The 27,642-nt window shown below is 43.7% G+C and overlaps 1 protein-coding gene across 14 annotated transcripts in view; it reads right to left on the reverse strand.

Annotated features, from left to right (window-relative positions):
- The window catches only part of PDE10A (phosphodiesterase 10A), a 605,978-nt gene that overhangs the window by 45,657 nt on the left and 532,679 nt on the right, over nt 1-27,642 (reverse strand). For 13 of the 14 annotated variants that reach the window (XM_045008718.1, XM_045008721.1, XM_045008723.1 and 10 more), the window contains 4 exons: nt 16,247-16,298; nt 5,965-6,107; nt 1,819-1,911; nt 840-1,026 (listed from right to left, as the gene is read on the reverse strand). In XM_045008718.1, the coding sequence (XP_044864653.1) occupies nt 840-1,026; nt 1,819-1,911; nt 5,965-6,107; nt 16,247-16,298 (475 nt within the window). The remainder of the gene's footprint in view (nt 1-839; nt 1,027-1,818; nt 1,912-5,964; nt 6,108-16,246; nt 16,299-27,642) is intronic. The other variant, XM_045008716.1, reaches the window with a different exon arrangement.

Raw genomic sequence — 27,642 nt, forward strand, 5'->3', positions numbered from 1 at the left:
TCCATGTCCAATAGAGGGACTTGACTGGACCTGATCCTGATTTACACTAAGACCACTTTATACCACTCTAAAGAGGGCTTAAAGTGGGTGTAAATATAATTGACTTCCCCTTTACACTGTCAGAGTGCTGTAAAAGGGGTCTTATGAGATCTCTGGCTTGACTATGTCATTGTAAAATATCCTTCTGCAATAAAATGTGTTGAGTTCCTTTTTGTAATGGTCAATATTTCATTTTTATACCTATATGGTAATGATTATAAATGTTTTTATGCTTTATAAATGAACAGTTATCTTTCTTAAAAAAAAAAAAAAAAGGTTGACTTTCACAAATAATAGCATCAACACTCATCTACATGCATGGGTAGTTATATGTGGAAAGTCCAGTATGTTAAAATAAATGTATATTCAAATGTATTTGATATACTCCCTCCACACTAGGTATTTGAGTACACTCCCACTACCATGCAGTAAACTGTGTAAAATACATACTCTGAACCTGAATAAATGACTCGGGCCCATTCACCATATCTGAACAGAGTTAAGTGGTGCTCTACATACTTTGACTGGAGTATATTGTTTTACGTTAGCTGTATATAACAAATATATCAATTGCACAATTATTTCAGAAGAAATCAACTGAATCCTTATTGTGAAAGAATCAACATATTACTGATGCCCCATTAGCTCAACAAAACAGAATTATTAATCAATTTTAATTATTTGAAAGATGAAGTGGAATTGATAAAATCCCAAACTGATCCTAACTCTATATGTTACAAGCAATAGCTGACAGAACTATTTTCTTCACACTTCATAAGCTTTTGGGGGATAAAACTTACATTAGCACAGTGTAAGGCTAAAGCACAAAAGACTGCAAACATTTTAAAGTTGTTCTCATCGGTTTTAGAGAAGGCACTTCCACTTATTTTGTTCACCATCTGCACAACGCCTATTACACTCCCTCGGCTCACTATAGGCATGCACAGAATGTTCCTGGTTGTGTAGCCTGTGTAGAGGTCAACTTCTCTGGAGAGTTGGGGAAGAGAAAGAGAAGGACAACAGTTAATGGTCATCCCTTCTTCCCTAGAAAGGTCATTTAAATATACACAGGGTTCACTAATGTAACATGCATGCATCAATTATTATAATACCCATTTAAAAGTTAAAGAAATAAAACTTCAGCCAATTAAGTCAGCTCATTCATAAAAATACTGTAAAAGCAGCAAAGAGTCTTGTGGCACCTTATAGACTAACAGACGTTTTGGAGCATGAGCTTTCGTGGGTGAATACCCACTTCGTCGGATGCATGTACACCCACGAAAGCTCATGCTCCAAAACGTCTGTTAGTCTATAAGGTGCCACAAGACTCTTTGTTGCTTTTACAGATCCAGACTAACACGGCTACCCCTCTGATAAAAACACTGAAATGTTTTAAAAACTCTATTTTTATGACTTCGCTGGTCATCAAGTGACTGAAATACACCGATTTTCTAAATCAATCAGATTGAGTTAAGGTTATTAATCTACAGCGGGCAATAGTCCATCCAGCTGTACAAACTTGTATCTAGAACAAAATAACTAATGCTTCCTCAATTATTTGGTAAAACAGAATCAAAATCATGTTAATAGAATACAGTCACAAGATCAGATTGAATGCTATGAAAATAAATGTCAAGTTTGTTTCTTCTTCACGACCCCTTAATCCCATGAAAACATACTAATCAATTGATAATGTCTTTAAAATTTGAGTGGAACATTAAGTAAAAAGCTAGCTATTTTGTTTTTTCCTGTCCTAGTTGTAACTAAAGAATGTCTTACCTGTTAAAGCGTGGATCTGCATAGGCATCAGGAATGTTAAGGACTTCACCTGTTCTTGCTACCTGACCCGCTATTCCTTTCTCAATAGAAAATCTGCACATATTAAAGAAACATGTTGATCAGCATATGAACAGTTTGAATAAATATCTGTTCATTGTAGACTACCCTGAACATACAAATGTACCTTCAGTCCAAACCAGCTTAATTTTGTTGTTTGTAAGGATAAAATTCTTGAAATACAAGAAGGAATTGTAAGGAATAATATAGATATCTACTGAAAATAGTTTATATGGATATAGAGCAGAGGTGGGCAAAGTTTTTGGCCTGAGAGCCACAAAATTGGGGTTGGGGTGTGGGGAGGGAGGGCTCTCGTTGGGGGTGCGGGCTCCAGGGTGGGGCCAGAAATGAGGAGTTAGGGTGTGGGAGGGGGCTCCAGGCTGGGCTGGAGTGCAAGGGAGAGAAGGTGTGGGCTCTGGGGTGAGGCTGGGGATGAAGAGTTTGGGGTGTAGGAGGGTGTTCCGGGCTGGGACCGAGGGGTTCAGAGCGCAGAAGGGGGATCAGGGCTGGGGCAGGGGGTTGGTGTGTTGGAAGGGGTGCAGGTTCTGGCTGGGGGTGTGGGCTCTGGGGTGGGGCTGTAGATGATGGGTTTGGGGTGCAGGAGGGTGCTCTGGGCTGGGACAGAGGGGTTAGGTGTGTGGGAGGGGGATCAGGGCTGGGGCAGGGGTTTGTGAGGGGGTGAGGGCTCCAGCTGGGGGTGCAGGCTCTGGGCTGAGAGGCTTGGGATGCAGGAGGGTGCTCCAGGCTGGGATCGAAGGTTTGGAGGACAGGAGGGGGGATCACGGCTGGTGCAGAGGGTTGGGGTGCAGGGGCGGTTCAGGGGTGTAGGCTCCAGGCGGCGCTTATCTCAAGCAGCTCCCAGAAGCAGCGGCATGTCCGTTCACTAGCTCCTACGCAGAGGCACAACCAGGTGGCTCTGCACACTGCCCTATCCACAGGCACCGACCTTGCAGCTCCCATTGGCTGTAGTTCCCAACCAAAGGGAGCTGCAGGGGCAGCGTGCAGAGCAGAGCCCTTGGCTGCCCCTAAGTGTAGGAGCCAGAGGGGGGCCATGCTGCTGCTTCCTGGAGCCACGTGGAGCAGCCCCCGACCCTGCTCCCCAGCTGTAGCGGGGCAAGCCCCAGACCCCACTCCCCAGCAGGAGCTCGAGGGCTGGATTAAAATGGCTGGTAAGACGCATCCGGCCCGTGGGCCGTAGTTTGCCCACCCCTGATATAGAGCTAAAAAAGGTCCCATACTACAATCATTTTGGTTCAATAAGGATTGCTGTCCATAATAAGATTAGAGGTTATTTCTAATTCACGTTCATTACATTCAATTATATTTGTGCAGTCTGATGACTTGTGTTTAAGTCATCAGTGTACTTTACAATTTATCAATTGCGTCTCTTATATCCAAGCTATTTTATGAATGAATCTCATGGATAAATTTCATTTTACAGCAAGCTAAGATGCACTATTCCTGACAGAATCTTGTAGACCTTCCACAGTGAAATCAAATACATGAAGCATACTATAGTTGAATCATACAAATCCTGCAGTCAATATTATTACAAGAATATAATTGGGATCATTCCTCAATATAAAATACTTCTGGCTTCTATAATTCAAAGGAGGCATGGATGAAATAAGCAGAGACGCTCAAAGGTGGGCCACACACAGAGTTAGTCAAAGTGGGTAAATCCTGGCTCCACTGAAATCTATTGCAAAACTCCCATCGACTTCATTAGGGCCAGGATTTTACTCAGTACAGTAGAAACGCAGAGTTATGAACTGAACAGTCAACCACACACCTCATTTGGAAGCAAATACAGTACAGTACTGTGTTAAATGTAAATTACTAAAAAAAAAGCGAATGTTTATAAAAAGATTTGACAAGGTAAGGTAACTGTTTCTGTGCTTGTTTCATTTTTCTTCTGTATAACAAAGTTTCAAAGCTGTATTAAGTCAACATTCAGCTATAAGAACCACCATAACGTTTTGTTCAGTTATAAACATTTCAGAGTTACAAACAATCTCCATTCCCCAGGTGTTCATAACTCTTAGGTTCTACTGTATGTCTAGAAGAAGTTTAAGTTGGTGTATGCTATTCCTTCTTCTGCCTATCCCCACAACATGTACGCCGATTACAGCATTATACCAATTCAGACTACTTCAGACAAACTCTTACCCTCTTGCAAATGTATATGTTACAGTCCTTTCATAAGAACATAAGAATGACCCTACTGAGTCAGACCAAAGGTCCATCTAGCCCAGTATCCTGTCTCCCAACAGCAGCCAGTGCCAGGTGCCCCAGAGGGAATGAACTGAACAGGTATTCATCAGGTGATCCATCCCCTGTCACTCATTCCCAGCTTCCGGCAAACAGAGGCTAGGGATACCATTCCTGCCTATCCTGGGTAATAGCCATTGATGGACCTATCCTCCATGAATTTATCTAGTTCCTTTTTGAACCCTGTTATGGTCTTGGCCTTCATAACATCCACTGGCAAGGAGTTCCACGGGTTGACTGTGCGTTGTGTTAAGAAATACTTCCTTTTATTTGTTTTAAACCTGCTGCCTATTAATTTCATTTGGTGACACCTAGTTCTTGTGTTATGAGAAGTAGTAAACAACACTTCCTTATCTACTTTCTCTACACCAGTCATGATTTTATAGACTTCAATCATATCTCCCCTTAGCCGTCCCTTTTCCAAGCTGAAAAGTCCCAGTCTTATTAATCTCTCCTCATACGGAAGCCTTTCCATACCCCTAATCATTTTTGTTGCCCTGTTCGGAACCTTATACATCACCCCTGAATTTGCCTAAGACTCCCTTACACTCAAAGTCAAAATTTGTGTAATTCTCGCACAGAGGCAACAGACGAGAGGACTGTAAACAAGAAAATCAATTTTCAGGAGGGTGTAAGAAAGTGTAAGTAGGTCACCTCCTTCTTTAATTTACACCATCTTCTTGCTCCTTTGTATGTAAACTGCACCAGTGTAGACTCCCTTATGCTCACGCACACAATGTAGTAAGAAAGAATAAACATCAGCCTACGTGAGCCCTATTGAGAGTAAGGGAATCTGACTTACATTCCCTTATGAACCATATCTGATACTATAAGTTTAAAGATACAAAGAAACAATTGAATAAACCATTTTAGAATGTCATTGCTGAGTGAAGAGCTGGGTGTATTTTATGTTTGAAAGGTTTTGAAGTAATTCATGGGATTTAGTCACACATTTTTTCACTAATTATAAAACAATGTGGACCCAAATCCCCTACCCTGCTTTGAAAAATCTCAACCTATATCCATTAGGGATTTTCCTGGATGAAAGACACTATATAAATCATCATTCTCTCCATAAACTAAAATATTTAAAAAGTTACCTTGTTATTCTGACTGTTTTTTCCACTAAGGAGGGGTGTATGTGTAAAATATAAACATTAATGAGGCAATTTGTACCATGCAGATGATGCATTTTTTTTAAAAATAACCTTCCACACCTGTGCAAAGCTTAAAATTGACCAATTCAAGTGCACTTTAAAATCACAATTATTCAAATCAGAACAAAGTCCAGATTCATCATATCAGGTGAGGTAAGGAGACACTAAACTAAGAATAAATGATTAGATTAGATACGACCCAGTTGTTACTGGCAATGCCTGATTCCCCAACCAGAATTACCCACTATAATTTCCCTACTTTGCATGTGTTTGAGAGAACATGTCACATTTAGATTGATCTTGGGAACACCAATAAATGTCTTGTACTTGTAGAACTGTAGATAAGGGGGTTTAATTTAACACCTGCTCCTTTACCTACCTTGGAGCACCTGTGTTTTTTTCCAACATGATTTCCAAAAGGACCGCCTCCGGAAGACGGCATTTCCAGGAGTGACGTTATAGCTTCAGAGACGTTGTTTCGATGGCACTGCAATGTCATTCCCAGAAGTACTACCTTCTGGAGGCGGGTCCTGGTGGGAATGATATCACAGTATGACAAGTATTGTCAGAGTAGGCACCTGCAAGTAGGCACAGACACTGGGTAACAAGATACCTGCACATCGCTAGTTAGAATTAAATTGCATTCTTCTGCTGTTCCTACCTTATTTCTTTGGTCTTCTTGAAGACAGGTTTCCCCTCCTTCTCCTCTCCAATATCGAAAAGGTCTGAATACAGTTCCTTGTTCTTGTGGTCAACCTGGAAGAGTGCACAGCGGTCTGCATTCACCAGGTTTTTTGCATATATCTATAGACAAAGAACAAAACTAAGATTAACCATCATGAGGTTCAGGTGAATTTTAGTCACTAATCTGTTCATGAAGGTAGACCTTTCAAATATGAAAGTTCTGCCAGCTTTTCTAATAGAGAAAGCATTTTCCAGAAATTTCCTCAACTAAAACAATTTAGGCTACAACTTAACACATAAAAATAATGTTTTTGTTTTATACAATAATTTAAATCAAGCTGCAAAGAGTCTTGTGGCACCTTATAGACTAACAGACTTTTGGAGCATGAGCTTTCATGGGTGAATTCCCACTTCGTCAGATGCATGTAGGACTACATGCATCCGATGAAGTGGGTATTCACCCATGAAAGCTCATGCTCCAAAACGTCTGTTAGTCTATAAGGTGCCACAAGACTCTTTGCTGCTTTTACAGATCCAGACTAACACGGCTACCCCTCTGATACTTAAATCAAGATGTCATTTACAGTTTTAACATTTACATTTTAAAAGTCAGGGTTTTTTTTTAGATGCTTCAGTGGGTGATGTACAAGGAGAAAAATGGGTCTCCACTGAAGAGAGATATTTTGTGGGTACAAAGTCCTTGCTTTTGGACTGAGAACCTTTTCCCTACTTTTTAAAATGATTTACTTTCAATTACTTTAATAGATTTGAAGATACAACATCAAAGAACTTTTTATGGGCATTACGACTTCTAAAACTCTGAATAAACAGTGTTCCTAATGGAAATGCAGACTGACAAGTCACTATATCATTACAGCTAGATGCACCTATCAAAATGTGCTTTGAGGCCAAAGAGAGAAGCATTGGTGCATCCTCCTTTAAAATTAGAACTTGATGAGATTTTTCTGACATTTCTTTTCCCCTTTTTTTAATAAAATAAAGACGACAAGTCCTTGCTTTCTTACATCCTTTATCATTAATAGCATTTATTGTATTGCGGTAGCATTTAGATGCCTCAGTCAGATTGGGACCCCTTTGTGTTAGGCACTGAACAGACATATAATAAATGTCAGTCATTGCCCCCAAAGACAGAGAGACATCAAACCCTTTGGGGTTCAGAGTGTTTTCTCAAGATTAAAATACTCCACATTTTAAATGATAAGCCAGATAAATATTTATTGTCTGAAAATAATAACATGCTTAACTCCTAAAGTGCTTACCTGGGTTACTTCTGTACTATACAAGAGCAAGAAAATTCTGGGATTAAGAGCTAACTCGAGTATATGAAACACAATCCCTCTTGCGTATATAGTGCAGCTCATAAGAGCACAGTTTAGCCCAAATACACCAAACTTCTCATCTGCAGAAGCCTTGAAAAATAACTTTATGCATAAAGTCCAAAAGTACTTTTGGTTAACTCAAGTACAAAATGCATATCCTTTTCTAAGAGTTCTGAAATATCCAGGCCTAACAGTGTGACCTAAGGACACAGCAAAAATCTCATCTCTGAATTCCTCCTCTCACTTCAAATGAGAACAGGTTAACACTTCCCACACACTACTCTGTGGGGTCACTTTTCAGAAAATTAGTTTGCAGCAACTAAAAAAAGAAGAGAGAGAGAGAGCAATGTACAGAGAATATCCAAGTGTATGATTCCAGCTGAAGTAAAAGACGACTTTATATAAATATTTTTCAAATGTATTGTGTAACATAGTAGTCATTTTGTTATGAAGTAACAGGATTTAATGCTACTGTATGTATTACATAAATTATATTCTGACATCTGAAAATATAGATCACAAAACATGTGTATAGCAGGAGTGCTCTCTCCTTATACTACTAATATAAGGGTTTGCATACACACAGTTTCAAGCTTCTCCAGGACACACACAAACGTGAAATCCATCAGTAACAATCCCAACCAGATTTTTAAAAGGATGCAAAAAATAAAATCAAAACTGGACTTTAGGAGACATTCCCAAAATTGAATGCTCTAATCATGATTATTTCAGCTGGACAAAACACAAACACACCTGATTCTTTTTTTTCCCCCTCATTTGCTTTGCCATTGTGAAGAATACCCCTAGATATGTTCATTTACAGCAGACAAAAGGGCCAGACCTTAATCTCAGATTTTAACAACTCTACATTTGTGTGCATGAATTTTGTTAAAATATCATGTGTGTGTGTGTGAAATACTCAAGAATGCTAGGATTCTGAAGTTTGCATATATTTCTAAAGAAGCAAAAAGTGCCATTTTTGTCATGGATAATAGCGAGATATAAAAATATTGGGTCAGATTCTCATCTGTACCAACGTGCACTGGACTCAGCCTGGCTTGCAAAGAATCTGTGTGTGGCTCCCTGATTCTGAGGCTAATTCTATGCCAACTACATAGGTACCGACTGCCAGCCAGGGACTGCTGGACCACAGCAGTCCTGTCGTATTTTCTATATCCTACCCTTTATGCTGCGACCTGTGTAGGACTCAGCTACACCAGCTGAAGGCTCCCCTCATGCTGGAAAAATCCCCAGCTGGAGAGATCCAGCTGTATTCTGGCTCCTTGGTGCCACCAGACTGATGCAAGAAGGGCAGATGGCAGGCTGAGAGTCAGGCCCAAGGTATCTTTTCTCCATGTGGGAATCAGGGCCTGCTCTACAGTTTTCGCTGCCCCAAGCAGCGCACCGAATTGCCGCCGCGGATGGCAGGGGCAGTCTGTGTGCTCTTAGGGCGGCACATGCGTTTCTGTGGCGGCTCCAATTCAGCGGCAGCTTCTATGTTTAGCTGAAGCCGCCGCGGACAGCTAAACATAGAAACTGCTGCCCAATTGCCACCACTGCGGAAACGCACGTGCCGCCCTAAGGGCACACGGACTGCCCCCGCCATCCGCGGCGGCAATTCGGTGCGCTGCTTGGGGGCAAAACAACAGGGACTGCCACCCCTTGCAGATTGCCGCCCCACGCACCAGCTTGGAATGCTGGTGCCTGGAGCCGGCCCTGGTGGGAATTCATTAAAAAGTGTAGCCATTCCCATTATTCCTTTATTCTTTCAAAGCAGAGGAACTATTTAAACCACTTTGGCAATTCCTGGGATTACAGTAAGGGCGGTTTCCCTATGTACCTTCTGAAACCATATCAGGTGCTTTGTAAAGCATCAATATTTTAAAACACATCACAAGGCATTGTGTTCTAATACATTCAACTCTTGAAGGATGGTGTCATTTATCTTATGTCACAACCTATTTTTGTAAGACTTGCCTGCTTAAAATACTACTGTTTGTGGAGTAGATGCCTAATGGGTTTGGCAAAGCCCTTCTTCACTAGGTCATTGTCTCAAATCCAACCCAGCTTGACACTGACTGTCAGGGGATACAATCACAACAGGTATCCTTGTATATAGAGTAATAGGGAGGCCAAGGACTGAAGGGAACCAACTTATCATCTCTCCCTTTAGGGCAGAGCCTTCAGAATAGTACTGAAACACATTAGTGAGGCAGTTTGTGGAGAAACTTGCACTCCTGTTCCCCACGCTGCACCACTTCTGTGGATGAAGAAAGACCTTTATTTTCAGGTGCTCCCAGTCAGGCACCTTTTACTCCACTAAATTCAGTAAGGAGTTCGAATAAGAAAGAAACAAAGATATAAAGACAAACAAGCAGAGAAATGTATCAGAAGGGTAGCCATGTTAGGGTACGTCTACACTACAAGACTATTTCGAATCTACTTAATTCGAATTTGTGGAATCGACCTTATGAAGTCGAATTTGTGTATCCACACTAAATACACTAATTCGACTGTCTGAGTCCACAGTAACAGGGCCAGTGTCGACTTTGGAAGCGGTGCACTGTGGGAAGCTATCCCACAGTTCCCGCAGTCCCCGCTGCCCATCGGAATGCTGGGTAGAGCCCCCAATGCCTGCTGGGGGAAAAAATGTGTCGAGGGTGGTTTTGGGTAACTGTCATCATTCAACCGTCACTCCCGCCCTCTCTCCTTGAAAGCGCTGGCGGGAAATCTGTTCACGCCCTTCTCTGGTCGGTTACAGCTCGGACGCCACAGCACTGCGAGCATGGAGCCCGCTGCGATCATCGCTGCACTTATGGCCGTTGTCAACTCCTCGCACCTTATCGTCCACCTCTTCCACAGTCAGCTGCTGAGAAATCGGGCGAGGAGGCTCCGGCAGCGCGGTGAGGACAGGAAGTCACAGAGTGGCGCAGACCTCTCACAAAGCAGGGTACGCCGCGCAGTGGAGATCATGGTGGCAATGGGTCAAGTTCATGGTGTGGAACGGTGATTCTGGGCCCGGGAAACAAGCACGGACTGGTGGGACCGCATAGTGCTTCAGGTCTGGGATGAATCACAGTGGCTGCGAAACTTCAGGATGCGTAAGGGCACTTTCCTTGAAATCTGTGACTTGCTGTCCCCTGCCCTGAAGCGCCAGGACACCCGGATGCGAGCAGCCCTGACTGTGCAGAAGTGAGTGGCCATAGCCCTCTGGAAACTTGCAACGCCAGACAGCTACCGGTCAGTAGCGAACCACTTTGGCGTGGGCAAATCTACCGTAGGGCTTGCTGTGATTCAAGTAGCCCACGCAATCGTTGAGCAACTGTTCTCAAAGGTGGTGACCCTGGGAAACGTCCAGGTCGTCATAGATGGCTTCGGCGCGATGGGATTCCCAAACTGCGGTGGGGCTATAGATGGCACTCACATCCCTATCCTGGGACCGGCCCACCAGGCCAGCGAGTACATTAACCGAAAGGGCTACTTTTCTATGGTGCTGCAAGCATTGGTGGACCATAGGGGACGTTTTACCAACATCTACGTCGGGTGGCCGGGCAAGGTTCATGATGCGCGTGTGTTCAGGAACTCTGGTCTGTTTAAACGCATCCAGGCAGGTAGTTTCTTCCCGGACCACAAAATAACGGTTGGGGATGTGCAGATGCCTACAGTGATCCTCGGGGACCCAGCCTACCCGCTAATGCCCTGGCTCATGAAGCCCTATACAGGCGCCTTGGACAGTGAGAAGGAACTCTTCAACTACCGGCTGAGCAAGTGCAGAATGGTGATGGAGTGTGCTTTCGGACGTCTCAAGGGGAGATGGCGGAGCTTACTGACTCGCTCGGACCTCAGCGAAAAAAATATCCCCGTTGTTATTGCTGCTTGCTGTGTGCTCCACAATCTCTGTGAGAGCAAGGGGGAGACCTTTATGGCGGGATGGGAGGTTGAGGCCAATCGCCTGGCTGCTGATTACGCTCAGCCAGACAGCCGTGCCGATAGAAGATCCCAGCGGGAAGCGCTGTGCATCCGGGAGGCTTTGAAAGATAGGTTCCTCGGAGATCAGGGTAACCTATGACTCTCCAGTTGATTTACAGAGAAGCTGAACCTGAGCCTGTTTCAGTGACTGTTGACTTCGATCTGCGGTTACATACCCCGTTCTCCAGGTTTCCCCCCTTCCAACACACGTTTTAAAATAACTTTAATGGAACAGTGATTATTAATAAAGTTTTCTTTAATTATGAATTCCTGTTCAAGGGTTGAAACATGGACGCGGACTGTGGTGGGAACGGTGTGCACTGATGTACAGACCGCTTCTACACTAGAGGAATGACAGGCTCCTGCTCCTACAGCGGTCTCTGGGGGGAGGACGGTTGCAGGTGGGTGTGCAGGAAGGGGTGGGTTTGCAGGAAGGGGTGAGGGGTGCCGTCTTTGGGACGGAGTTTGGATGCAGGCTCTGGGCTGGGGGTTGGGGCGTAGGAAGGGGTGAGGGGTGTGTGGGAAGGGTGAGTATGTGTCTGTGGATGAGGGCTCTTGCTGGGGCTCAGGGCATCGGAGAGGCTCGTGGCTAGGGTGGAAGGGCATGGTAAGGGCAGCCTGCCTTGCCATTTGTGGATGGCAGGCGCTAGGACCCTGGGGCAGCATACACCTCACAGACTGACCCGGGGCAGCATTCACCTCCCAGAATGACCCTAGTGCCTAGTGACTGCACCCTGGTAATGGAGGCTGTCCTATGCAATTAAAAAACCCCTCCCCCCCCTTCACACAAAGTCTTCTGACAAGGAAAATGTGACGGAAACAGTGAATAACAACAAACTACTCTTAATACTCAACTACACAGTGGGGGTATGAAACTTGGATTTGGGACTGGGTGATCCAGGAAGGGAAGCACTTCTCAAAATTTATGCCATGAGAGCTGTTTGGTACATGAGCGCTCCGCTGGGGTGGAGTGACAGTTTTCACAGCCTCTAGCGCCCCTCCTTCTTGTGATTTTGGGTGAGGGGGGGACAGGACTTTGTGGCGGGGGAAGGCGGTTGCAGATACAGTTCAGGGGGGCTCTCTGCTCCTGCCTGCGGTCCTGCAGAACATCTACAAGGCGCCGGAGCGTGTCCGTTTGCTCCCTCATTAGCCCAAGCAGCGTTTGAGTCGCCTGCTGGTCTTCCTGCCGCCACCTGTCCACCCGTTCGCTGTGTGAGCGCTGGTGCTGACATAGGGTCTCCCTCCACTGTCTCTGCTCGGCCGCCTCGGCTCTGGAGCAGGCCATCAGTTCCGAGAACATGTCGTCCCTAGTCTTTTTCTTTCGCTGCCTAATCTGCGCCAGCTTCTGTGAGGGGGAAGCCGGGGCAGTTTGTGAAAGAGCCGCAGCTGTGCGATGGGAAAAAGGAAGTGATTTCCTTGAAAAGATACATGTTTGCGAACACTGAACACAGTCTAGTCAGTTTCTGTGAACAAGACCATACAGGGCACCTAGTCTCACGAGCTCTCAGGACAAGTTCGAGATTTCGGAATACGCTTTCATTGGCTGTGGTCTTGCACAGGAGATCGGACAAGGGGGGCGGTACAGCTGAATCCGTGTAGCAGCCAGGCCTGGTAAGCCCTGCACTATAGGCTGCTTAACAGTTAATGGATAGCTGTGCCCTCCCGCTGAAGGCAATCTGTAAAGCATAAAGTCTGACCCTGTTCCAGCCACTCGCGGCTGTGCCCGGGAAAGATCACTGTATGCTTTTCCTCTGCGGCCTCCAACACGTGGCTGTTAAACGAAGGTCATTGCTATGCAAAGTAAAAGTCAAGCATTCACAATAGTAACAGTACACTAATTGCCCTAATTAGATGCAGCAGTCGCCGAATGAGATCACCCTGGGGCGGGTCACTCGGAGAGAGAGAGAGAGGATGCTGCTAGAATCCCTGCACAGACCAGGACCGTATGCTGCCATGCTGGTGGAGGCAATGATTCCGCTGTACATTAGGATGGCCTGGCGCGGAAGAGTGTGCTTCCACGGAGCACCAAATAAGGCACCTCTCCCCAGGAACCTCCTGCGGAGGCTTTTCGAGCTCCTGTACGAGAGCTTTGTGGAAGTGTCCCCGGAGGATTTCTGTTCCATCCCTATATGTGTGGACCTTCTTTTTATATAGTTTTATATGGAAAAGTTTTTATATAGTTTTTATATATTTTTTATTCCTGTTTTTTAAAAAATAAATGTTTCCATGTTTATAGCACTTACCGACTGATCCTTCCCCTGATTCTGAGTCCGGGTTAATGGCCGGGGAGGGTTGGTAGGGGATCTCTGTGAGAGTGATGAAGAGATCCTGGCTGTCGGGGAAAGCGGTATTGTAAGCGCTGTCGCCTGCATCGTCCTCCACAAACCCTTCCTCATCTTCCCCATCGGCGAACATCGCTGAGGAACTGCCCGTCGACACTATCCCATACTCAGAGTCCACGGTCACTGGTGGGGCAGTGGTGGCAGACCCACCTAGAATGGCATGCAGTGCCTCGTAGAAGCGGCATGTCTGGGGCTGGGCTCCGGAGCGTCCGTTTGCCGCTCTGACTTTTTGGTAGCCTTGTCTCAGGTCCTTGATTTTCACGCGGCACTGCGTTGTATCCCGGCTGTATCCTCTGAGTGCCATGGCTTTGGAGACCTTCTCGTAGGTCTTTGCATTCCGTTTGTTGGAGCGCAGCTCCGAAAGCACAGACTCATCGCCCCACACAGCAATCAGATCCGAGACTTCCCGGTCAGTCCATGCTGGGGACCTCTTTCTATTCTGGGATTGCATGGACTCCTCTGCTGGAGAGCTCTGCATCGTTGCAGGTGCTGCTGAGCTCGCCCCGATGTCCAAACAGGACATCAGATTCAAAGTGCCCAGACAGGAAAAGGAATTCAAATTTTCCCGGGTCGTTTCCTGTGTGGCTGGTCAGAGAATCCAAGCTTGGACTGCTGTCCAGAGCGTCAACAGAGTGGTGCACTGTGGGATAGCTCCTGGAGCTACTAAGTTCGATTTGCATCCACACCTAGCCTAATTCGAGATAGCCATGTCGAATTTAGCGCTACTCCCCTCGTCGGGGTGGAGTACCGAATTCGAACTAAAGAGCCCTCTAGGTCGAATTAAACGGCTTCCTGGTGTGGACGGTTGAGCGGTTAATTCGAATTAACGCTGCTAAATTCGATTTAAAGTCCTAGTGTAGACCAGGCCTTAGTCTGGATCTGTAAAAGCAGCAAAGAGTCCTGTGGCACCTTATAGACTAACAGATGTATTGGAGCATGAGCTTTCGTGGGTGAATACATGCATGCATCCAATGAAGTGGGTATTCACCCACGAAAGCTCATGCTCCAATACGTCTGTTAGTCTATAAGCAGAGAAATGCTACTATTATTAGTACAAGAACCATTAAAAGCTTTCATTGTAATCTCTAGGAGGTGGACTGGGGAGAGGAGATTGATTCTTGCTGTTCTCTCACTCTAGGAGATAGGGTGAGTCACAGAAACGATACATCTGGTCTCCAGTACAATTGCAGTGGATGCACAAACTAGCAGATCCAGTCTTCTCTTTCTGCTAGACCCAGAAGAAGCCAATTGGCACAGACTTCAAAGGAAGTTGACTGTGAAGCATTAATGCAGGTTGTACAGCAGAATGCTGAGAGAGCAGGTGTTGGGAAGGAAGATGAAAGAATAAGCATCTTGCATTGCCATGTGTGTATTCTACTTGGTGACTGTTCACAGAGAAGAATATCATTATCTGTCATTAAGTTCTGTGTATTATCTTTACCACAGTGCTTTTAAATATTAAACAATGTTGTGAAGCAATTTGTGTAAATAAGAACAGACAAAGCTGCTGAAACTGAGGAATGTTTCTTGTGCATTGAAGAGAGCAATACTTGTCTGTGTAGTACCTGGATTCAATTAAGACTGCAAAATATTTCTCCTGAATATTTATTTGAATTTCTAAACAAATTTGCTTTGTCATGGTTTGCACTCTTGGTGTGCTTACTTTCTGTGAAGATTCTAGCTAAAAAGTTCACTGATAAGATTAGGGCAAACATTGGAGAGTATTGTTGGATAGTGATTTTTAAAGTGGTAAAAATGCAAGCACTCATCAGAAAACTGACTCTTATTTATGCTCATTCAATCAAGGAAGAGAACCATATTATTCAACATGTTTGTCCCAAACTAAACACCACTGCTCACATTCAAACACTCAACAAACAATCTACAGGCAAATTTATTTGCAGATATGTTCAATGAATCATTCTGAATAATGAATAAATTCAAGAAAATTGTGATCGGTTTATGAACTCAAAAAAAAGGGAAATCCATTGACTAAATAATCTTTTAGTTATTACTATGCAACCAGCTTTAATTGCTGCCATAATGTTCTGTGACTGACTGTGCCACTCTGTAATTGTGGAATCTAAATCGGTTTATGTCCTAATTGGGAGGTAACAACTCTCTTTTGTACCTATCACATGTCATTGGATAAACTATCTATGGGTAATGCTGGCCATTTCCACATGGCTTCACACAGACAATGCTCTTCAATCAGAAGGGCTATTTTTGTGGGTTTTTTGAGGAGTGCATTGCAATGTGCGGTGATTTGAACGTAGAAAGAACCAGTCAGAGGAACAAGTTGAAATGCTAAGAAAATACACAAATATACAAATATTCTATTTATCTAGCAAATCTAAGATCAACATTTAGTTCACAGAGACCCCATAACTCAGTACGTATGAAACTGTGAAATGAAGTTTTTGTAATAAATAAAACCAAGTGGACCCTTAGCACTATTTCCTTACAGACCATCCTCAGAATTACCTATCATATGAACACATAAACAGCTTCTATGGTTCAACAATGCTGCACTTTACTTGAATGAAAAAGAGACTGGAAGACTAACAGATGTGATGTGTACATTTAAAGATGAAAAAAGATAGCTTACCATTATATGTTCAAGTAGAGAATCTATTGCGACTATATTATCAAAATAGGTTCTGTAAAGAAGAAGAGATAAAAAATTAGTAAGTAATGTTATTTAGATTGCTGCAGCACAAGGATTTGGGCAGGTTCCAAGTTTTAGTCCTTTTTAGATAAACATGCAACTCTGTTAAAAATAAATAAATAAAATAAATTAAATGAATGAATGAATAAATAGAGAGTCTACCATATGCTGCTTCAGGCCCTTATTTAGCAACACACTTCAGCACATGCTTCAGTGCTTTGCTGCCTTTCAGGGTGAGTATTCCTTACACACTCTCTCTCTCTCGTTAAATGCTTTAACATATGCATTATTTAATTGCTTCCAAATATACTTCATTAGGTTTATGTATTAGGTTACTTGTCAAAATTAATGTCATACCAAACCACTTTTCCTGATGGAGGCAACAACCTAGAAAACACTTAAATGAATGTTCTTTATTAACCCAGGTATTGCATGGTGTGGCTGGAGAGAAAGTCTGACCTTGTGGTTGCAAAGAATGAACGGAGATCTCATTCTCACTATGAAGTGAGATTGTCCAAGGAGAGTCAAAAGTATTGAAAGATTAAAGTCGAACTTTTAAGTTAAAAAAAGCCTAAATCTTCCACAAACTTAATAAACTTTGGATTACAACATTCCTACAGACAGGAAAAGACATTGTCCCATGGCCTTGAGCACATATACAGCTCCCTTTGTGTTGGGTCCGGGGGAAGGAAATATATAATAAATTAATTTTGCATTTCCAGTGACTGCATGAAATGTGGAGCATTTGTATTCTGTATCCATTCTAAAACCTTACAGAAAATATCCCAGTAACACTGCGTGTCAACAATTTGCTCAATGAATTGGAAACCTGCTTTCTATAAAATATAAAGTGCAGACCATTTTTAAAGGCGATTCATATTTTGCTGCTAGTGCAAGCCCTTCACCTGCAACTGCTTGGACAGTTGTCACTACATGAGTTCCTAGTTTGTGGGTGAAATATATTTTTCTGCAGACAGTGATAATCCTAATCACTGATATGATTAATCATATTTATTTACCTATAAAATTCCCAGGATTAAAATATTAAAGCCAGAGGTGCTTTTAGAAGGTTTTAGGGTAATCTAGCGCTACAAGGTAGGGAAGGTATATCTTTTATTGGACCAACTTTTGTTGGTGACAGAGACAAGCTTTTGAGCCACACCGAGCTCTTCTTCACCAACAAAAGGTGATCCATTAAAAGATATTACCTCACCCATCTTGTCTCTCTAATACCCTGGGACTGACACAGCTACAATTACACTGCATATAACATTAGAATAATCTGTCAGATGCAACAGGCCACCTGATCCTAAAACAGGTAGGCCTTGATTCACCCCAAGTTTTACAGCAGGTTCTGTCAGTACAGACTAGTAGCACAAAGTCTGCTTGGGTGGGTGGAGGCACAACAATGCAAGACACCTGCACCAATGGGGGCATTAGGGAATGCCAGTGCAGAAATGGGTGGTGCTGGCGAGGGAGGGCCTTGGGTGACAGGAAACACACTTTGAGTCCTGGCAGAAATTAAATTCTGGGGAAAGCAGTAGCGTAAACACCACCTGCCCTCCCCATTTATGGCTAAGTTCTCTCTCAAGCACAGAAGCCCCCACACTAGAGAAGCTGACCCACACTGCTGTATTCTCAAAGTAAGATAGAGGGCCAGACTTTTTTTTAAAACTGTAAGTATGACAAGACATCTCGGAAAATAAAATAGTCTTGGATACGCTCTGTCATCATCACAAAGACAATGGAAAGACTTCATCCACACAGGCCTTGAATTTACTATATTATTATAGACAAGGTGTCAACCCTTTGTGCTGCACCTGGTGTTTCTTCAGATTAAGGAGATGTTACTTACCTGCACAGTAACTGGAGTTCCTTGAGATGTGTGGTCCCTATCTGTATTCCACTTGAGTTGTGCATGTGCTGCATGTTCTTGATATCAGAAAATTTTTGCTAGCTGTATCCATTGGTTCATGCCTGCGCCCTTCTCCTCCCTCATATTCCAAATAGAGGGCATAAGGGGGAGTGAGGACTGCCTGCCTCTCCAGTTACCTTTCTGCTGTGAATAGCCCTGGGATAAGGCTCTGCACCAGAGGGGAAGGAGGGCAGGTAGTGCAATACAGACCACATATTTCAAAGAACTCCAATTAATGTACAGGTAAATATTTTCTTCTTCTTCAAGTGATTGTCCCTATGTGTATTCTACCTGAGGTGACTTATAAGCAGTATTCATTGAGGAGGACAGTGCAAGGAATGCTGCTGTACCACATACTGAAGGACTGCTAAACCAAGAGGCTTCTGCTATAGAAGCCTGTACCAGGGCAAAATGTCTAACAAAGGTACAGATGGAACCCCACGTTGCCACTTGGCAGATATCTAGAAGGATGTCTCAAAGTGAGGTTACTGAGGTAACCTGGGTTCTGGTTGTATGGCTCTCACCACCTGAGGGGGAGTAGTCACTGATAGTTTGTAACATGTCAGGATTCAGACCAAAATTTCTATAAAGAGCCAGCTTATCTTCTCATGTATTTGGCCAAGGAAACAAACAGTTTGGGAAATTTTCTAAGGGGCTTCGTCCCTGTAGGTAAAAGACCAGGGCTTGGCGAACATCCAGAGAGTGGAGTATTATGTCCTCTCTAGTGACATGGGCATTTGGATAGCAGACAGGAGGGTGTATGACTTGGTTCAGATGGAATTCCAAGATTACTTTAGGAGACTACATCCTAAAGTCAGGAAATCCTTATCCTCATGGAAGACCATACATGGATGGTCAGCTATAAGAGCATTCAGCTTACTGACTCTTCTGTCTGAGGTGATTGCCATGAGAAAGGCCACCTTCATCGAGAGACATGTGAATGAGGATGAAACTAATGGTTCAAATGGGGTCTTCATCAGTGTTAATAAGAGAAGATTGGAGGTCCCATGTCAGGGTGGGTCTCAGCACCAGCGGAAAGGTTCTGATAAGCCCTTTTAAATCCTTCCTGTGGTAGGATGGGTGAAGACTGGAGGGCTTCCCACTAGAGGCCGAAAACTGCTAATAGCCACCACATGAACATGCAAGGAGCTGAGGGATAATCTCATGTCTTTCGAGAGAGGAGCTAGTCTAAAATAGTAGGGATTTCAAAAGTTTCTGAAGGTATTCATCAATGCTGGCCTCAGGTAGAGAATTCTTTTCCATTTTGTGGCATAGTGTTTTCTTGGGAATCTTTCCTACTATTGCTAAGGATTGTACTGCCACTGAATGTGCCTTTTCTATGTCTGTCATCCAGCCAAATAACATGTTGTTAGATAGAGGAATACTGGATTGGAGTGTTTGATTCTACCTTCATCTTGAGTCAGTAGGTCTGGGAAGAAGTGAATATGGACACAGGGGCTCGAGGCCATCTGGAGAATGCTCAAAAACCAAAACTGTCTAGGCCACGGGGGAGTAATCAGGATAATCAGCTCTCTCTCTTGTTTGATCATCCTCAGAACTTCAGGTTCGCCTCAGATGCAAAGAGCTCCCACAATGGTAATGCCCATTGCTGAAAGATACTTCATACCACTGAGTTGTGCAGTTACCACTCATGGTCCTTGGAGAAATGCCTGCTGAGGCTGTCTGGCGTGACCAAAAGGTGCACAGCGAAGAGGGTGAGCTAGTGGTGAAGACATTAGTTCCAGCTATTTACTGCAAAGAGGGGTGGACCTTGTTTTTCCTTGTTACTTGATTTAGTAACTATTAGAGAGACAAGGTGGATGAGGTAATATCTTTCAATGGAAAAATGTCTGTTGGTGAAAGAGACAAGCTTTTGAACTTACACAGAGCTCTTCCTCATGTCTGGGAAAGGTACTCAGACTGTCTGAGTTAAAGACAAGGTGGAACAGTTTGTTAAGCAAGAGGAATTAACACATATTGCAAGAGACCTCATCCACTTTCTCTCTCAAATGCCCTGGCACCAACCTGGCTACAACAACACTGCAAATATAAACTATTGTTATGTTGTCTGACATGACCTGGATGTGGAAGGTCTAAATAAAGAGTAGGAATTGTTCATAGGCATTATATACAGGATGCAACTTCAGAAGGTTTATATGCAACTGGGATTTTTGGCTTATCCAGGAATCCCTGCATTACATGTTCATGTAGGTGAGCTCCCCGCTCTAGCAGGAAGGCATTTGTGATCAGCATTTTTGTGGATGGGGGATAGACTTCAATTCCAAGCAATTATAAGCAAGGGTTATTCTTGATTCTTTGAAGGAATGCAATGATTCATCTGTCTTTCCTCTCAAAAGGTCATTTCCCTCAAAAGGCAGATCTTCCATGGTGGATTGGACTTCTTTGGGAAATCTGGAGGACTGGAGCCACAAAGATCATCTCAGGACTATGGAAGTTGCCATCAAGTGGGAGATTGTATCTGCTGCATTCACTGAGGCCAGGAGAACCAATCTACCCAGCTAGTTACCTTTGTTGATAATTGCTTGAAATTGAAGTCTATCTTCTTGAGGGAGTTTGTTGGTGAAGTCTGATAACTTCTTATAATAAAATCATATTTTCACATTAAAACTTGGTGGTTCACTATGCACAACTGTAAACTCACCAAAGTGAAGTTCTTTCTCCCAGAGGGGTCTAGATGTTTGGACTCCTTATCAAAGGGTGTAGATCTGAAGCAGTATTGCCTGTTTATTTTGGGGAAGCTTGTTTTGATTCCTGGTGTGATCTTATGGATTTGGGATGTTGCACTTAGGATCCTAGAGACCCCAGTAAACCCAGTGTGAGGGGGCTGAAAGGAAAAGGGGGCGTCCCCATGACTGTATCTAACCACTGACCCAAAACTATGGACCAGACTTCTTTCTTTTGGTCACATCAGTGGTGTTGGTCTTGCCATGGTCTACAGTACTGACTCCTCCGTAGGCTGCATTGGTATCATTGGAGTAGGAGGCATCTGCTGCCTTATTTCCCTCTCTGGTACTGAGTATGTTCCCAATATCATTGATCAGGTCTGGTTTTGGGGCACTCTTGCCCTTTGGTGCCACAAAACTGGTACCATGCTCCCTGTGAGCTCCTGACAATGTTCACAGGGATCTTATAGGCCAGGATCAGACTGGGGCCTCATAGCGCAATCCATTAAGGATGCTCTGAAGCATATACCCAAAGGCTTGACAGGTTCTACTTGAAAAGGACCAGCAGATACTGCACTTGGAGTAGAGAGGAACTGTAGAGGTGGTCAATCTGCACTGCTGCTCCTTATGCCCTCATTTCAGAGCATGAGGAGGAGAAGGGCATAGGCGTGGACCAATAGCCACTGCTAGCAAAACTCTTCCAGTCTCAGGCATATGAAGCACATATACACCTGAAGTGGAATACACATAGGTACCATTACTTGAAGAACTAACAGTTCGATATAACAGTGTCCAGCAGTGCAGTAAGGACTGCAATCATCATCAGTGGCAGCAGCAACTTCACATGGCTATGATGTAGTTGTGGGGGCACACAGAATGGACTTCCATCTTGAACAGTCCTTTGCAACTCTTCTTCCTTTGGTAAGATTCAGTCTGGGAGGATTCAGGCTTATTAAATCCTTCAAAACTGTAACTTTCAATCTCATTCATGGTCAGCCTCCTGCTCTCCTTCCTTGACCTCAGCTCCATAAACATGTAAAAACATACTTTCTTTTGCACGGTGGACATAACCCCACCACTGCAGTCAATCTTGCTCTCAACTGGTGCAAGAATGCAACTTGGTGCGATCATCTAAATATCTCCTCCATTGTGACAAAATCAAACCAATGGATGTTAAGAATACAGTAACTCCTCACTTAAAGTCGTCCCAGTTAACATTGTTTCATTGTTATGTTGCTGATCAATTAGAGAACATGCTCGTTTAAAGTTGCACAATGCTCCCTTATAACATTGTTTGGCAGCTGCCTGCTTTGTCCACTGCTTGCAGAAAGAGCAGCCCGTTGGACCTAGCTGCTGGGGGCTTGGAACCACGGTGGACCAGAAGCCCCCCATCAGCTCCCCGCTCCTCTAAGTTCCCTGTGTGGCAGCCCAATAGGCTATCGTTTGCCGGCAGTTCAGCTGTCCCTCCCCCCACTGCCATGTGTTGCTCCTGCCCTCTGCCTTGGAGCTGCTCCTGGGAGCCTCCTGCTTGCTGTGCAGGGGGGGAAGAGGGCAGTTAATGTCAGGGTGTCCCCCTCCCCCCTGCTCCTGCCTCCCCCCGCTTACCCCTTCTCTATAGAGCGGGGGGGGGGGACGACGACAGGGCTCAGAATGGAGGGAGCTTGCTGGCAGCAGCTGCTGTCTCAATTTGCTGATCTACTTAAAAAGGCTATGTACTTAGAGTGCGGTCAGCATACTTAAAGGGGCAATGCACATCTTTCTCTCTCACACATACACATGGTGTGTGTTTCTGTCTGCCATGCTGTCTCCCCTCCCTCCATTTGTGCTGCCTTTTAGAGTGTGACATTAACAACGTGTTAACCCTTGAGGGCTCAGCCGAGAGCTAGATCATCATTTAGCAGTAAGGCATTCCCTGGGAAATATCCCACCCTCTTCCATCCTCTGACTTCACCACCTCAAACTTAACCAAGCTTCACAACTATCATTGCTGTGTACAGTATTAAATTGTTTGTTTAAAACTTATTGTGTGTGTGTGTGTGTGTGTGTGTGTGTGTGTGTGTGTGTGTGTGTGTAATTAATGTAATGGGGGGGTTAGGTTCCAGAGGAAAAATATATATATGTTAGTCTTTTTTCTGGTGAACAAAATTTCCCTGGAACCTAACCCCCCTATTACATTAATTCTTATGGGGAAATTGGATTCGCTTAATATCGTTTCACTTAAAGTCGCATTTTTCAGGAACATAACTACAACGTTAAGCGAGGAGTTACTATTTAACTTTTGACACTGAAAACTTTTGATTACTTCCTCTCCTCAGCTGTTTTTAATGGCCATGTTTCCATCTCCATATAACAGAGTTGTCATCACCAAACATGTTGAACATTTGTATCTCAATTGTCACACAAACATCTCACTCCCCAAACAGAGGTCTTTGATATTGCTGAAATGCCAGCAATGTAAGACCAATCCAATGAGTGATGTCTTTGGACATAGAACCTCTTGCTGTCAAATGACTACCCAGACAGATAAAACTACTCATCCATTCAATGTCATTGCCAACTACATGCAGTATTAGCAGGTCATTCATTTCCATTTTATAGGAGGCATGCATAAATTTGGTTTTTATCACCATTGATCTTAAATCCTATAGGTTCTGCAGTTTTTCACAGTTCTTCCAGCATTAGCTGTAGTTGGTCAGTAGTCTCTCCAAATAAGGCAATATTATCTGCCTACCCAAAATTCACTCCTTCTCCTTTAACCTCTATCAGCTGTGTCATCAGATAGTCTATTAGAACATTAAATAATGTAGGTAAGAAGATGTGACAAAGTGGGACTGTTCTTAATGTTTCCTCTGAATACTGTGTGAGTGCCTCAGTTTTCCGTATGCATTTCTTAAGTCTCTAGGGGGTGAGATTGTTGCAGAGCAAAGGACCAGTGCACATAAATGGCTGGCACTCTGTCTCCTGGCAACTAATGGCCGGGGCCCTTCCCTCCTGCAAGGAGATAGCTAAAGGTGTTGGAGAACAAAGAGATCAGGTGACCTCCTGGCCCAGGAAAGGAACAAAGCCCAGAGAGAGGAGGGGCTGGAGGGTGAGTCAGTTTCGGGCTGGCTGGAAACGAGGAGTGAAGTGCAGTCGTGGTTGTCTGGCTCACTACCCCCACAAAATGGATCTGGCTGAGGGGTCCTGTTCTCTGTACCTACAAGCTCTGTTTTAGACCATGTTCCTAATAAACCTCTGTGTTACTGGCTGGCTAAGAGTCACTTCTGACTACGAAGCTGGGGTGCGTGCAGGACCCTCTGGCTTCTCCAGGACCCGACCTGGGCGGACTCGCTGTGGGAAGCTCATGGAGGGGCAGAGGATTCTGAATGCTCCAAGGTCAGACCCAGGAAGGTGAAGCCATCTGAGCTTCTTGCCCTGAAGACAGTCTGCTCACAGAGGGGAGACTTCACCAGAGTCCTGACTGGCTTTGTAGGGAGCAGTTCCAGAGCATTGCCCGGGGACTCCGGGACAGAAGCATCCCTGGTGTATCCTTGATTCTACAGAAAACGAATGTGTAATACAACCACTGACCCTCACACAGTTAAATGTACCATAATACAGTTCCTCCACTGGGCACACTAAGTTCTCAGGCACCCCATATCCACAGTGTTGATCAGTGCACTGAATCAAAAGCTGAATTAAAATAATTAAAAGAATATTAAAAAAGACACCACACGCTTGTATAACACTTTGAAAATGTAAATGGGATCCTCCAGCAAAGGCAGTAAAGACTAGTCTTACCATTCCTGACGTACTAAGGTTAACAAAAACCCAAAGCGCAAATTAAAAAAAAAAAGTTTTAAACAATCCTTTTCAAACCTTCTAACATGTATTAAAAGCTAAAAGAGATACAAATACAATTTTCTATTTTTCTGTAGCAGGTCACCTTTAACACTGGAGAGAGGAGAAAATCATGGAGACAAGAAAAAACAAAGACAAACAAACAACCCAAATAGAGAGCAGCAGCAAATACAACACCTTACTCTTGTTTTAATGAGATGTGAATTTCAGAGCCTGACACCATTTAAATGCTATTATTAAGTAGAGTTACTTTCTCCTCCTTTCCTCATTTAAACAAGGTAACTAATGGAAAAAATATTGACCCGCTGGTTAATCCAATGATACTTTATGGGCCCCTTGATAAAGGGTTGGGGCTAAATCAGAAAGAAGGTTTAAGAAGCCAGCTCCTAAGTGACTAGAAGAGCTAGTGAACTGGTGCAGCAAACAGGGCAGTTTGGTGAGGGAGTTCTCCATGAGAAGGAGGAGAGACTACATGACCCTTGCACTTGGGGCGAATTTGTCTGTTACCTTGTTGTCTGCTAGTTTGTTATCTGCTTGCTTGCAGTGTGTTTGCTTGATTAAAAAGTGTAGCGTGGTCTGCTGTGGGGCTGTGTGCTGAGCCAAGCGGCCTGCTACACTAGGCTGAGAACTTCCTAACAAGGCTCTAGCCTGCCATCCTTTGGTCCCTTACCCCTTTACAATCCCTTGATGGGGAGAAAGGGAGGTGGGTTAGCTCAGGGAGAACAGGGGTTTAAAAAGCCAGTTCCTAAGCCACCAGAGGAGCTAGCAAACAGGGGTGTTTTGCAAGGGAGGGTGAGAGGCAGACACACCTAACAAGTATACTCTAAACTTAGGCCAATAACCCCCCAAAAAACAACCAACCAAAAAAATCCCTGCTAGAGTAGAAACAGTGCAGGCAGAAGTCTAGTAGCAGAGTAGGGGCTATCCACTTTATTGCTCTGAATGCAGCATGTACGATACCTGCCTTGTATGCAGGTGCTGTATTGTGCAGTCAGCACAAGCAACTCGGGGCCCTCAGAGACCAAAGCTGCTGAACTTGACAAGCTAAGAGAGACAGAGAGATACACAGAGAAGACTTTGAGAGAGACAGTAGAGCAGACCCACACGTAGTGTGACAGCCTTTGTGCTGTTGAGAAGGATGAAAGTCTCAGGGAAGGAGTGGAGGGAAACAATCCCATATTTGGGACCCTCCTTTTCCAGATGATGTCATGATATCTTCTCTCACTCAGGATACTCTTCAGGGATGGGACTCCAGTTATGAGGAAGAAACAGGTAATAATAATGGAGGGATTTGATTATTAGAAATACAGAAAGCTGGGTTTGTGATGACCAGGAGAACTGCATGGTGAACTGCCTGCCAGGTGTGAAGGTTGCAGGCTTCTTGAGACATCTAGATAGATGTATGTGCGGTGCTGGGAAGGAACTGGTGGTCATGGTACCTGTAGATACCAGTGACATAGGGAAAGGTAAGAGAGAAATCCTGGAGGCCAAATTTTGGCTGATAGGTAAGAGAGTAAAGACCAGGACCTCTATAGTAATATTCTGTGAAATGCTTCCAGTTCCATGCTCAGGGCCAGCTAGATGGACAGAACTCCAGGGTTTCAATACATGGATGAGATGATAGTGTTGAGAGAACAGGTTTAGGTTTAGTAACTTGGAATCTTTGAAGAAAGGAGACTTTTATACAAGAAGGATGGGTTCCACCTAAACCAAAATGGAACCAGACTGCTGGCATGTAAAATTTAAAAGGCCACAGATGAGTTTTTAAACTAAGGCCTAAGGGAAAGCCAACAAGTGTGGAGGAGCATATGATTTGGAGAGATACAGCCCTTAGGGGAGGATTTATTTAAGATAATGTATATACTAGTAAACAGGAGAGGATAAAAGTTGATAAAGTACAAGTAAGAGCTGAAGAGAAACAGTCAAATGAAAAAGAGTCCCATTTAGTTACAACATATGAAGGCAGACAACTAAATATTGACAAGTTTTATAAGTGCTTGTATACAAATTCAAGAAATATAAATACTAAGATGGGTGAACTTGAGTGCCTGGTATTAAATGAGGATATTGATATAATCGGCATCACAGAAACTTGGTGGAATGATGATAATCAATGGGAGGTGGTAATATCACGGTACAAAATATATAAAAATGACAGACTAGGTCACGCTGGTGAAAGAGGGATACTATATGTAAAAGAAAGCATAGAGTCAAATATAGTAACAATCTTAAATGAATCAAACTGTACCATGCTTGAATAATAAGTGTATAAAAGTAGGAATACATTACTGACTACCTGACCAGGATGGTGACAGTAATTGTGAAATGCTCAGGGAGAATAGACATGCTACGAAAACAGAAAACCCAATAAAATAGGGGATTTCAACTAACCCCAAATTGACTAGACACATATCATCTCAGGATGGGATACAGAGATAAAATTTATAGACAACATATGACTGTTGCTTGGAGCAGCTAGCCCTAGAACCGACACGGGGAGATCAATTCTTAATTTAGTCTTAAATGGAGCACAGGATCTGGGCCAAGATGTGAACATAGATGAACTACACGATAACAGCAACCATAATGTAATTAAATTTAACATTCTTGGGGGCTGAGGGAAATATCAAAGAAACCCACCACAGTCGTTTTTTTAACTTCAAATAGGGGAACTACACAAAAATGAGGAAACTAGTTAAATGGAAATTAAAAGGAACAGTCACAAAAGTGAAATGCCTGGAAGCTGCATGGAAACTATTTAAATACACCATAATAAAGGCTCAAATTAAAGGGATACCCCAAATAAAAAGAACTGTAAGAGGACCAAAAAATGCTACCATGGCTAAAAAGGAGAGTAAAAGAGGTGGTTAGAAGCAAAAAGGCATCCTTTAAAAATT

This window comes from Mauremys mutica, chromosome 3 (genome assembly GCF_020497125.1).
Source record: "Mauremys mutica isolate MM-2020 ecotype Southern chromosome 3, ASM2049712v1, whole genome shotgun sequence".
NCBI lineage: Eukaryota > Metazoa > Chordata > Testudines > Geoemydidae > Mauremys > Mauremys mutica.